Source organism: Macaca thibetana, chromosome 5 (assembly GCF_024542745.1).
Source record: "Macaca thibetana thibetana isolate TM-01 chromosome 5, ASM2454274v1, whole genome shotgun sequence".
NCBI lineage: Eukaryota > Metazoa > Chordata > Mammalia > Primates > Cercopithecidae > Macaca > Macaca thibetana.
Genome location: NC_065582.1, coordinates 32555362 through 32567534, shown reverse-complemented (window position 1 = coordinate 32567534; position 12173 = coordinate 32555362). Strand labels below are relative to the sequence as shown.

General features: G+C 39.1%; 1 protein-coding gene across 4 annotated transcripts in view; it reads left to right on the top strand.

Moving 5' to 3' along the window:
* Positions 1 to 237: 237 nt before the first annotated feature.
* Positions 238 to 12173, top strand: part of GRIA2 (glutamate ionotropic receptor AMPA type subunit 2) — a 147783-nt gene continuing 135847 nt past the window's right edge. For 3 of the 4 annotated variants that reach the window (XR_007725580.1, XM_050789860.1, XM_050789859.1), the window contains exons 1-2: positions 238 to 783; positions 1319 to 1459. Coding sequence is in view for 3 of the 4 variants with exons in the window: in XM_050789860.1 (XP_050645817.1) it covers positions 696 to 783; positions 1319 to 1459 (229 nt within the window). In the remaining variant the exon portion in view is untranslated. The remainder of the gene's footprint in view (positions 784 to 1318; positions 1460 to 12173) is intronic. The other variant, XM_050789861.1, reaches the window with a different exon arrangement.

Genomic DNA, 12173 nt, shown 5'->3' with positions numbered 1-12173 from the left:
CAATAGCCGCACAAAGGTAGCTCCGGGCGGGGAGCGACGCGCTGTCCTCGGTGCTGAAAGGCAGAGGCGAGCTGTGGGCGCTACAGCCGGGTAGACCCGAGGTCTCGCGGAAGGAGAGCGGCTATGGGCCCCGAGCTGTGCTTTCTCAGCGCCGCGCATGCGACGCGTCCACGGCGGTGCGGGGTGCCGGGCGCCGTGCGGGGGAGGGGGCGCGCGCGCCCGCCGCCTGCCTCGAGTCGCGCACGCGCGCCTGGGACTGCCTGCCCCTCTCTGTGACTTGCCTGTGTGTGTGTGCGTGTGTGTATGTGTGTGTGTATGTGCGCGCGCGCGCGTGAGTGAGAGAGGAGAGAGGGAGAAGAGAGCGCGAGAGAGGGTGAGTGTGTGTGAGTGCATGGGAGGGTGCTGAATATTCCGAGACACTGGGACCACAGCGGCAGCTCCGCTGAAAACTGCATTCAGCCAGTCCTCCGGACTTCTAGAGCGGGGACAGGGCGCAGGGCATCAGCAGCCACCAGCAGGACCTGGGAAATAGGGATTCTTCTGCCTCCACTTCAGGTTTTAGCAGCTTGGTGCTAAATTGCTGTCTCAAAATGCAGAGGATCTAATTTGCAGAGGAAAACAGCCAAAGAAGGAAGAGGAGGAAAAGGAAAAAAAAAAAAAGGGGGTATATTGTGGATGCTCTACTTTTCTTGGAAATGCAAAAGATTATGCATATTTCTGTCCTCCTTTCTCCGATTTTATGGGGACTGATTTTTGGTGTCTCTTCTAACAGCATACAGATAGGTAGGTACCCTTTGTGCTATGCTTTTGAATTGTGCATAATTTGGTGGTAATCTTTGTTCACAGTGTACAAATTAATTCATGTCATGTAGACTTATGTCATACCTTGACTGCATTCCAGATTTAAACTACCTAAAATATACATGTTTTTCTTAGGATGAAGCAAAAGGAAATGAGTATGGCTTTGATACAATAGAAGAAAAGGTCCTCTCATTTCAGATCCCCAAATTTTATTAATTCTGCCTTAGCGACATTTTCCAGTTTGCTCAGATTTTCTTGGGGTCTGAATACAAAGCTTGTGATTACATGGAAAGGCGAAGGTTTCTGGCCACCTACCTCGTCTTCAGACTCTCATCTGGGTCTTGACCTCTTGGCTACCTTTTGGATATTCCACCCCCGCTGTCCGAGTCTGTAGATGTGTTTATTCGGCCCATTAGCGTGAATAAGAGACTCTTGGACTGTTGGGCGCTAGCGCGCGCCCCTCCTTTCCCTCCCGGGCACTGACACTGTTCTCTTGCTTGCTGTTTGTTCTTTGCAGGGGGGCTATTTCCTAGGGGCGCCGATCAAGAATACAGTGCATTTCGGGTAGGGATGGTTCAGTTTTCCACTTCGGAGTTCAGACTGACACCTCACATCGACAATTTGGAGGTGGCAAACAGCTTCGCAGTCACCAATGCTTGTAAGTAATGAATATTCATGCCTTTCTGCTGCTGCACGCGGAAGGCTAGCGAGTGTGAGTGTGTGTGTGTGCGTTTCTGGGGTGGTGTGTGCGTTTCTGTGTGTCAGTGTGTGGGTGTGAGTGACTGCACACGCGCGTGCGTGTGACGGTGTAGAGAGAAGGTGGCTGTAATCTCGGGGACCCCCGCTGGCTGGAGGGGGCTGAAGAGAGAGGGAAAGGACTTGAAGAGTGTGCGCATTAGGGAGCTGGGGTGAGGGTTGGAGTCAGGGAGGGCGGTTTTCTTGGGTTCAAGGGGTTTTCGCTCATCTTGAGTTCAGGAGAAGCCCTCCCACCTCGCTCCCCATCGCGCGCCTGTTGGCACCCTGCCCACAGAGAACACGTTCCCCAAGGCGCGCAGTCGGGCTGTTGGACAAATCCCACGGGGGACTGCTGGAGCCCGGTGACCTCCTGCCCCAGCAGCTGCAGCTCGCCCTCGTGGCCCCCAGTTTAGATCCGCAGTCCCGGCTGGGCTCACCCTACCGCCCTCGCGAGCCCCACGTTCTCCTCTTTGGGACAAGTTGTTGAAATGGTTCTGGAGTTGGGATCGGGGCTGTTACATAAGGCCCACCCGAGGGGCGAGGAGCGGGGCTGACGCAGGCCCAGGCCCGCCGGGTGGCGTGGGGGTGGGGCGGGGAGGCGGTGGCAAGGGGGAGCGCAGTCAATTTCTCCTGCTCAGTTGCGCTTCCGCTTAAGTTGGAAGGGGCGAGGCCGCCAGGGGCGCCGCGGTCAGCTTGCCAGCCGGGCGCGCTTTGTTCTCAGGTAGCTGGGCCCCAGCAGAGGCAGCCGGGGGAAAAGGACTGGAAAGCTGTGGGATCCTGCCGAGTTTGAAAATCTGAAGAAGTCGCCGATCAGCCATTTTAGTCTTTGCAGTGCTCCATAATAGCCCTCTCCCTCCACGCAGTGCTCAGGGACTCTCTGGAAAGCTCTGTGATGGATTCAAATAAAGTACTAGAAACCAAACAATTAGGGATCTAAAAGGATTGGTGGGGAGGCCAGAGGGCCCGGTCCCCTCGCTCGCTCCCCAGCGCAGGCTTGGGCAGGCAGTCGCAGCCACTGTGCCTTCCTGCCCTCTTCCCAGCAGCTGCCATCATTTCCTGCCGCCCGCCCTGAGGTGATGCTTTCCTGTCCTAATGTTCGAAGTCTTTATTTCATAGATAACAATTTGGGGGAGATTTGCGGATGGCTCACTTCCCACTTTGGCTAGGGAGCTTGGGGAAAATTACCACAGGAAAAGCCCAACTGCAGCTTTCCCACGTCACACAAACGTTGCCATCCCTCCTCCCCATTTTAAGCTTTAGTCATATATTCCATGATTTAGCTGGACTATCATATCGGGCCCATCATCAACTCTTGCAACTACTGTCACCCAGACTAATGAAGAAATAATTTTCTTAGACTGATAGAATAGGGGCATTGTGTGGTAATTTGGGATTTAATTGTTTATAATGGATCTATTTAAGGTTTCACTGCTATATATTTTCTTCAAATGTTGACGGCAAGTGAGAAAAGAAAGAAGAGCGGGTATAGGGGTACAGAACCAGAGAGAGAAGAGGAGAATTGAAGTGGATTTGCAGCTTTGAAAAACGCCCGTAATAGAATATCTCAGAAAATTTTAGTACATGACATACAAAGAAATTGACTTAACTAAATTTGAAGGCTTCTATATTTGACCTATTTACCTAACAGATTTAGACTATTCATTTGATATCAGTAAGTTCCAATTTTTCCTGAATTATAAGTTTATCATGCAACTGTTCTGAGTATCTAACTGTATATAATTGTATACTTACACGTGAAAATGCTTTGAAAAGTAATGAATCCTAAGGAATGACTGTGGGTATAGGAAGGACATAGGTTTTAAATGTGAAGTGAAAGTATTGACAGCTATACTTTTTGAAAACAGTCAGTGATTGGCAAGTTCACTCATTGGTGAAAATGATGAGAACTTTCTGAAAAAATAACATATGTCCATTGACAAAATGAATATTCCTTGATTTCAACAAATGCTAAACTACTGTATTGGGGCTTTGTAAAGATAAAAGACTGTGGTTAGTTTAGGTTATTAGGTTTAGATACTCATTCTTAACATTTTTGAATTTTTTAATATAAATTTTTCCGAAATAAAATGTATAGCCAGAATATGTGTGTATATATATATATATTAAACACATATGTAAATTCATACATTTGCAGAGTGAACACATTCATGTAATCAACTTGTGGATTTCTTTTAAAAAATTACCACGCAATTTAATTTGTCTACAGTTCTGAGAAGCTGGAATAATCAAGTCTTCATTTGCACAGTTTTTTCCCCTCCTCAGGAAGTGAAGCTAAAATAAATATGTTCAAATTCCAGAGCCTAAAATTACCCCTGCACGGATTATTATAGTAGGATAGTAAAACAAACTATTTTCAGGAACTGAACACATTTTGAAGATGACAACATGGGAATTCAAAATCATGACATTTGCAGCTTTCATGTTATAAGTAATCCTACTGATTGCTAAAAAGAACTAGGGGGGTACTGTGATAGAAGAGAGGCTCATTGGACAGAAATTTCTGGAGCTGACATTAACTCATTGGGCAAATCACTTAACTTGTTTGTGACTCCATTTCTTTATTCTCTGAGACATTTCAAAATTTAGAGATTGCAAAATGAAACAGAGAATTTGTATCCTTTTTTGTTTGTTTGTTTGTTTTTGTACTATGGACAATAGAAAACGTAAAATTAGTTTAACTCTTTTGAGACAGAATGAGAGAGAGGGAAAGGGAGAGATGCTTATGTAAACTGCAATCACAAAGTCAAGAAATGGATGAAAATCTCCAGTGTCAAATTTGTCAAGATGGGTCTTGATCGTTTAAATCCTGCTTAAGGTTTTTCTCCAATGCTTATCCTTTGTTTTATTGCCTTTTTATTCAGGGAAGTCTGTGATTCTTTCCTTTATAAAGTGGAAGCAACAGCATTAAATACATTGACAGCTAAGATCTAAACATCTTTTTCCCATTTCCTCTAGAAATCTCAGGAATTTTGCGAATGACATTATTAGATGATAGATATCATCATGCAATGCTCTTGAAATAGCTTGCTCTTCCAATCATAAAAATCCCACAGAGCTAAATTTACATATTAAAAAGTGGATTTTTATACCTTAGTAATATAATTTCAAAAGGGAAAAGTTATTAGTTTACTAATGTAATTTTATTCCTGAGATGGAGGAAATTATTTGGAAATGTTGAAGTTGATGTTGATATAAGGACCAAGGGAGATTCACTGAATGGGTTAAGGTTATACAAAGAAAATGAAGTCATTCTATTCCGAACTGGGTAAAATGACTGTGTGTGTCTTACTGAGCTCCCACATCCTTCCCTTTCACAATCACAGTGGGATAATGAAAGTACCTATTTTGTTCCATTTGTTTCCATGGGTACCTGAGGCAGTAAGACAGATTTTCAGTTTCTTTCATTTTTTCTCCATCATTCCCTTTTTCTTTTCCTCTCTTCTCTCACTCATTTTTCCTTTCCTCCCTTCCTGTCTTCTTAGCTGAAAAGAGTACTAAGATTTTTTTTTCCTGAAGGTTGTTCAAACATAAGCCTTCATTATGAAAAATACAAAGCATAAAACCAGAAAAAAAAAACCCTGAGATTAGTACCTGATGTGTTCAGCAGTTGAAATCAGCGATGGGTCCCAGGAATCCAACCATTCATTCAATAAATATTTAGTGAGTGCCTTCAAGGTGTCAGAGAATAAATGACTGCTTTTCTTCATGTTAACATTTTTTTTTTTCTAGCCTTTTCCCTCTAGGCTCTTTTGAATAGCTTTCAAAACCTTGTAGGCCTTCATGCCTTCAGTGTGCATTGGTAGCTGTGGTCTTGTCTAGGAGCTTTAGTATGAGGGTATGAGGGTATTCCAGTAGTTCTTAAACACAAGCAGTTTAAAACAGCAACTAAAAAAAATCTGCCTTTTTGTGAAAGTAGTAACTTTCACATTAATATATATACACCACATATTGTATGTAGTTAACTAACAAAATCAATAGCAAATTTTAGGAAAATATTTTTACATTGTAAAAGATTTTAGTAAACTTTGATGCCCTGCTAGGTACTAAAGCTTACTTAAAATGAAACTGTGTAAAAGGGCTATAAACATGAGTACTTGATTCTACAGAGCTTGAAAATTAAAAGTATTAAATATTGAATTTACTCCGTAAAACCTTCCCTTTCTATTTCTTTTGATGACTGAATTTTACAAATGGTTATTAGTCTAGTTAAAGATAATTTAATAATTTTATATTTCAATTCCATACACCAAAATAAATTATAAAAATATTAAATTGAAGGAAACAGCAAATAAAAATCTACTTTTTCTCTAAGCCAGCAGATGGAGATGTTGGAGAAAATATTGCTGTTTCATAAAACTGTTGCGCACACGGAATGCCTTTTAAAACATTGTAAACAAATTTATTTAGATAAACTGAAAAAAATGACATCTAATTGGAAGAAATTATTCAAAATGCTATCTTAAAAATAACTTTCATTGCCTTTTAAAAATAGATTGCCGTATATTTTGTGTTTTAGAAGATAAAGACTGTTAGAAACAGAATAGATTGTAAATGCTCATGGAAGATTCTAAAATTATATTTTTTTAACATTTTTAATCTCAATTCCCCAGCTATCCTTTTCGAGCTGTATTTATTGTCATTAAACTTTAGTCACAAATTACTGAGATTTTGTATCTGTCTTCACAAAATTAATTGATGGTTGCTAAGCCTTTATTGCACTTGGATGAATGGACTTCTGTGTGTATGTATTTATAGTTATAGAGTGTAAGTAGTTACAGATTGGCTACACTAGCCTGTTTCGTCATGTTTGTTGAGGTATTTACTAACACCTAGAGTTACAGACTTTAATATATGCAAAACTTTCATAAACTAGACTCAAGTTGGACTTTCTTAAGCAATGATGAGAATTCATGTTATGAAGAAAACCATGAACACGTGCCAGGACACAATACTGTAAAAGCTGGTGTTGTAAATATTCAGTTATATTCAATTGGAGATTTTGAGGAAATGCCTCTTTGTATGTCAGAATAATTAATCTGTTATTGAAGTATTTGCAGTTAAAATTTCATACTGAGTGTGTATTAAATAGAAATCAAAGAATGGCATTGGTTGAAATATTCTATTTTGAGATGAGAGCCACTAAGTATTGAAATAAAAATTACCTTATGAAGCTATAGAAGCTCAAATTAGTAAGAATTTATTCTTACGCTATGCTATTTCTGTTTGAAAGTCTTACAAAATTCAACCTGCTGGCTGAAGAAGGATGGGGCATTTTCATTTCACATCGTCTTTAAAGTGCTAGGGACGTTGTACTGAGACGTTATGACAAGTGACTGCTGATTCATGCCCAGATCTCAAATTTTCTCATAATCTCTTCCAATATCACTTAGCAAACTTTCAAACTTCTTAGAACCTTGAAAATGTTAAGGAAGGCTAAAAAAGAGCAGTTGTTTTTGAGTTATTTCAGTATGTTGCTGTATAATCGAGTTTTCAGAGAATATGTGTTTTTCCTCTCTTCCTCCTCCTCCCTTTTTATGAAAAAGTCAATAGAAGTACTTAATCTGCAGAGCAAATGCTATTACAAGAAATAAAGTCTAAATTGAGATACAGAACTGTTTTTAAACAATTTTTTTAAGTGAGAACAGTGCATTCATTCAGAGCTAAAATCATGTATATGATGTAAATATTTGATTGAAATGTTAATGGCAGCTGGGTGGATTATATTTCCTTTCTTTTTACAGTAGATTGTACTGACAATACCCCAGATTTCATTAAGTGTTTGCTTTTTTATTATGATGATGATTTTAAGTAAAAATTTCTCAGGTTTTCTCCAATGATCTATATAATTGCCAAATCTCTTGTATGGCTGTGTCTCTTCAGCACAACAGGAAAATAAGTTGCTGAATTCAATGTTAAAATTAGAAAATCACACATGATTTGAAAATGTTCAAACATCAACATGTTTATCAAATCAGGTTTTTCTAGTTTGGAAAAAGAAGGAATGTAATTCTTACAATGCCATTCATAAGATGTCTAACACCTATTTTATTTCAGTGCTATTCAATTTTAAAGTATTTTGTCATCTTTGATAATTTTAACTTACAGAATGAAAACATTTTAAAATTGACAAGGAGAATGTAAAATGTGGCCTTGTTGAAGACAGGCCCTTGTTGCTGTTAACTGTGTGTTCTTCACGAAGTCTAGCTCTGTTTCTAGTGCATTGACTCACCTAATAATTATTTACCTATTCAACACATTTAATTTTACAGTAGATGTTCTTATCATAAATTATAATTTTTAAAGTTAGAATTTGCATTTGCTGTACATTTGGATTTCAGAATACACAATTTACTTTGTACCTTCCTTGATTCCTATTTAGACAGAGGTGTAATATATTTTTCACTTTCATCTACAACCTAGATATTTTCAAAGTTGTTATTTTTATCTCTAAAGTGATATTGATGTATGTTAAAATGATATGCTGAATATATGTACAATATATACTTTGAAGAGGATTTATAAATGCTAACTCTTAGGATGATGCAAAAACCATGTTGCAGCTGGGCGCAGTGGCTCATGCCTGTAATCCCAGCACTTTGGGTGGCTGAGGTGGATCACCTGAGGTCAGGAGTTCAAGACCAGCCTGGTCAACATGGTGAAATTCTGTCTCTACTAAAAATACAAAAAGTAGCCGGGTGTGGTGGCACGCATCTGTAGTCTCAGCTACTCAGGAGGCTGAGGAAGTAGGATAGGTTGAAACCAGGAGGCAGAGGTTGCAGTGAGCCGAGATCACACCACTGTACTGCAGCCTTGAAGACGTTGAGATTCCGTCTCAAAAAAGAAAAAAAGAAAGAAAGAAAAAAGAACGCTCCCCTGCACCCACCCCTCCACCCCCCCAAAAAAAACACACCAAAAAAACCCCAAAAACAAAAATCTTGTTACAAGTGGGTAGAACAGGAGATGCCCTTATAAGGCCCCTGACTGTTATGGGTCTGCCAAGCTTCAATTTTGGTTTTAGATGTTCCAAAGATGTGACCATACATATTTCTTGAATGGATTTAGAATTGTTTTAGTAACGCCCTCCCTGCCCCTAACCAGGATATTTTATACTACAATCTTCTATATTAATTCCTTTAATTAATTTTTAAAATGTACAGAATCACAAAAGTATTATTTTTACTTTTTAGATGATATCTGGGAAGAGGAGTTTCTGGACATAGTTTCTCTTTGTGGACCAGTTGCTCTATTTGCATTAATTTGTGAAATTATTTTGTATTCAAATCCTTATTTTTTCTTTTTTTGGGGGGGGCCTGCAGTCTATGTTTAGGGTTTGTTTTCTAATAATTTTGTTTTGTCTTATTTTCATTCTGTGGATAATTTTCTTGGGTGAAACACCTTGTTATTACATGTTCAATTTTTCACACATTATCTTGTTACTGGGAAAATCATCCGAAGTGCTTGATACTACACCAGCCTGGGTGACAGGGTAAAAACTTGTCTCAAAAAAACACAATAGAGTCTTGAAATTTATCGGTATCTTCGGCTGAACAGAACAAATAAATTTAGGAGCTACCAGATTCCTTATAGAAAGGGAATTGATGAGTAGCTAGCTTCTTAGATTGTATACATTTTTGTATCCTTATTTCTCAAACAAATGACATATGTAATGTTTATAGTTTTACTATTTGGATTGGTCTTCAGAATTTTACTTTATAATTTTATATATTTATGGTTATGTTAATACTTACATTTTTCCTGATTGTTTCAGTATTTCAAATATAAACACAAACTTGGTTGAATTGTGAAATGGCTTAAGTTTTAGTTCTTCTAAAATACTTTCAACAGGGCATTTTATTTCTATGAAATTTATGTACCCTTCATGTAAAATTGATTTTACATTATAAATACTATGATATTTACTTGTTGTACTCCTCTAATACTTTCACGCTGGTGAATTTCAGTGAATCTGAGAAGGTACTCCTGCAATGTAAATATTTTTAGTCTAATCTTCCTAAGTACCCAACTTACTGATAGAAATGACTGAAATGTGTTTATGTAAACTAAGTATATTCTATGCTTATTAAAACAGTGGAATATTACCTGATTCTTTATCCCTATAAGAATAGAATATGACCTAAATTAATGTCTAACTTCAGCATAAATTTAATGGAAACTCAAGTTAAATAACTTGATATGAGAAAAGTTTCCTCAGCTCATAAATCCTTTGCAGCTAAAATTCTCTATATTAAAATATCATTCTGTTTCAGACTTAGCATTCATTTTACAATTTCTCTAGCATCAGTATTCAAGATATTGCACTAAGAATATGTCAACAATTTGTTTATATATATATTATTTTTTGTGCATGAATAAAAGGATAGAGTGGGCATGTTCAAAGAAATAGTTTCAGGGTAAGGGAAAATATTTTTTCCTTATTGTAGATTGAAATACTGTATTTCTTAAAAGTGATGGAGGGGAAGCTGTGGAGAAAAAGGGAAAAACTAAGAGGCAGCATAACTTGTTGTACTTGAGAGGGTGGTAAGAATTTGGAACTCGAAATTCCTTCCTTCCTTCCTTCCTTCCTTCCTTCCTTCCTTCCTTCCTTCCTTCCTTCCTTCCTTCCTTCCTTCCTCCCTCCCTCCCTCCCTCCTTCCATCCCTTCCTGCTTCTGTTCTTCCTTTTTTGTTGTTTGTTTAAGCATCTTTTTGATTTGATGTTTGCTTAGTTTGCATGTCTGTGGTCAGTCTTCTATATTAACCTTGAGCTACTATAGAACAGTGAATTCTTATAATAATTTTAATTTTATCAAATAATGGAAGGTAGTTATTATTTCTAGACGGAGACATGAAAGAAAGGAGGCACTATACACTTGGTTTTGATTTTTTTCCTTTTATTTTATTTTGTTTTATTTCTTAGAGAACGGGTCTCACTCTGTCCCCCAGGCTGGAGTGCGGTAGAACTATCACAGCTTGCTGCAGCCTTGAGCTCCTGGGCTCATGCAATTCTCCTGCCTCAGCCTCCCAAGTAGCTGGGACTACAGGACCATGCCACCACACCAAGCTATTTTTATTTTATTTTTTATTTTTATTTTTCTGAGATGGAGTCTCGCTCTGTCACCCAAGATGGAGTGCAGTGGTGCAATCTCGGCCCACTGCAACCTCTGCCTCCGGATTCAAGCAATTCTCCTGCCTCAGCCTCCACAGTAGCTGGGAGGACAGGCGCACGCCGCGACGCACTGCTACTTTTTGTATTTTAGTAGAGATGGGGTTTCACCGTGTTGTCTAGGCTGGTCGCGAATTCCTGATCTCAGGCAATCCACCCACCTCAGCCTCCCAAAGTACTGGGATTACAGGCATGAGCCACCATGCCTGGCTGCAATTTTATTTTTAATTTTTGCAGAGGGGTTCTAGCCATGTTGACTGGTCTACTCTTGAACTCTTGGCCTTAAGTGATCCTGTCACCTTGGCCTCCCAAAGCACTGAGATTACAGGCATGAGCAACCATCCTCGGCTAACAATATGCATTTCTCTGAGGCAAAAACACAAACTTAAAGCACTTTGTTATTCTGGGCTGGCAAAAAGAGCCATCCTTGAAAATTATGAGGTAAAATACTGACGGAAAAGGTTTGAAAAATTTTATAGGTAAAAATATACAATATGGAATGTACTACTAGACTGTGAATTTTATAGGGAGCATAGAATGTGTCATAGTAAACCTTGTATCTTGCTTGAGGTACTTGAAATGTAGCAACTCTTTTTTTTTTTTTTTTTTTTTTTTTTTTTTTTTTTTTGATACCTTAAGTTCTAGGGTACACAACGTGCAGGTTTGTTACATATGTATACATGTGCCATATTGGTGCGCTGCGCCCATTAACTCCTCATTTACATTAGGTATATCTCCTAATGCTATCTCTCCCCCTCCCCCCACCCCACGACAGGCCCTGGTGTGTGATGTTCCCCTTCCGGTGTCCAAGTGTTCTCATCGTTCAATTCCCACCTATGAGTGAGAACATGCGGTATTTGTTTTTTTTTGTCCTTGCGATAGTTTGCTGAGAATGATGTTTTCCACCTTCATCCATGCCCCTACAAAGGACATGAACTCATCCTTTTTCATGGCTGTGTAGTATTCCATGGTGTATATGTGCCACATTTTCTTAATCCAGTCTATCATTAATGGACATTTGGGTTGGTTCCAAGTCTTTGCTATTGTGAATAGTGCCGCAATAAACGTATGTGTGCAATTGTCTTTATAGCAGCATGATTTATAATCCTTTGGGTATATACCCAGTAATGGGATGGCTGGGTCAAATGGTATTTCTGGTTCTAGATCCTTGAGGAATCGCCACAGTGTCTTCCACAATGATTGAACTAGTTTACATTCCCACCAACAGTGTAAAAGTGTTCCTATTTCTCTACATCTTCTCCAGCACCTGTTGTTTCCTGACTTTTTAATGATTATCATTCTAACTGGTGTGAGATGGTATCTCCTTGTGGTTTTGATTTGCATTTCTCTGATGGCCAGTGATGATGAGCATTTTTTCATGTGTCTGTTGGCTGCATAAATATCTTCTTTTGAGAAATGTCTGTTCATATCCTTCACCCACTTTTTGATGGGGT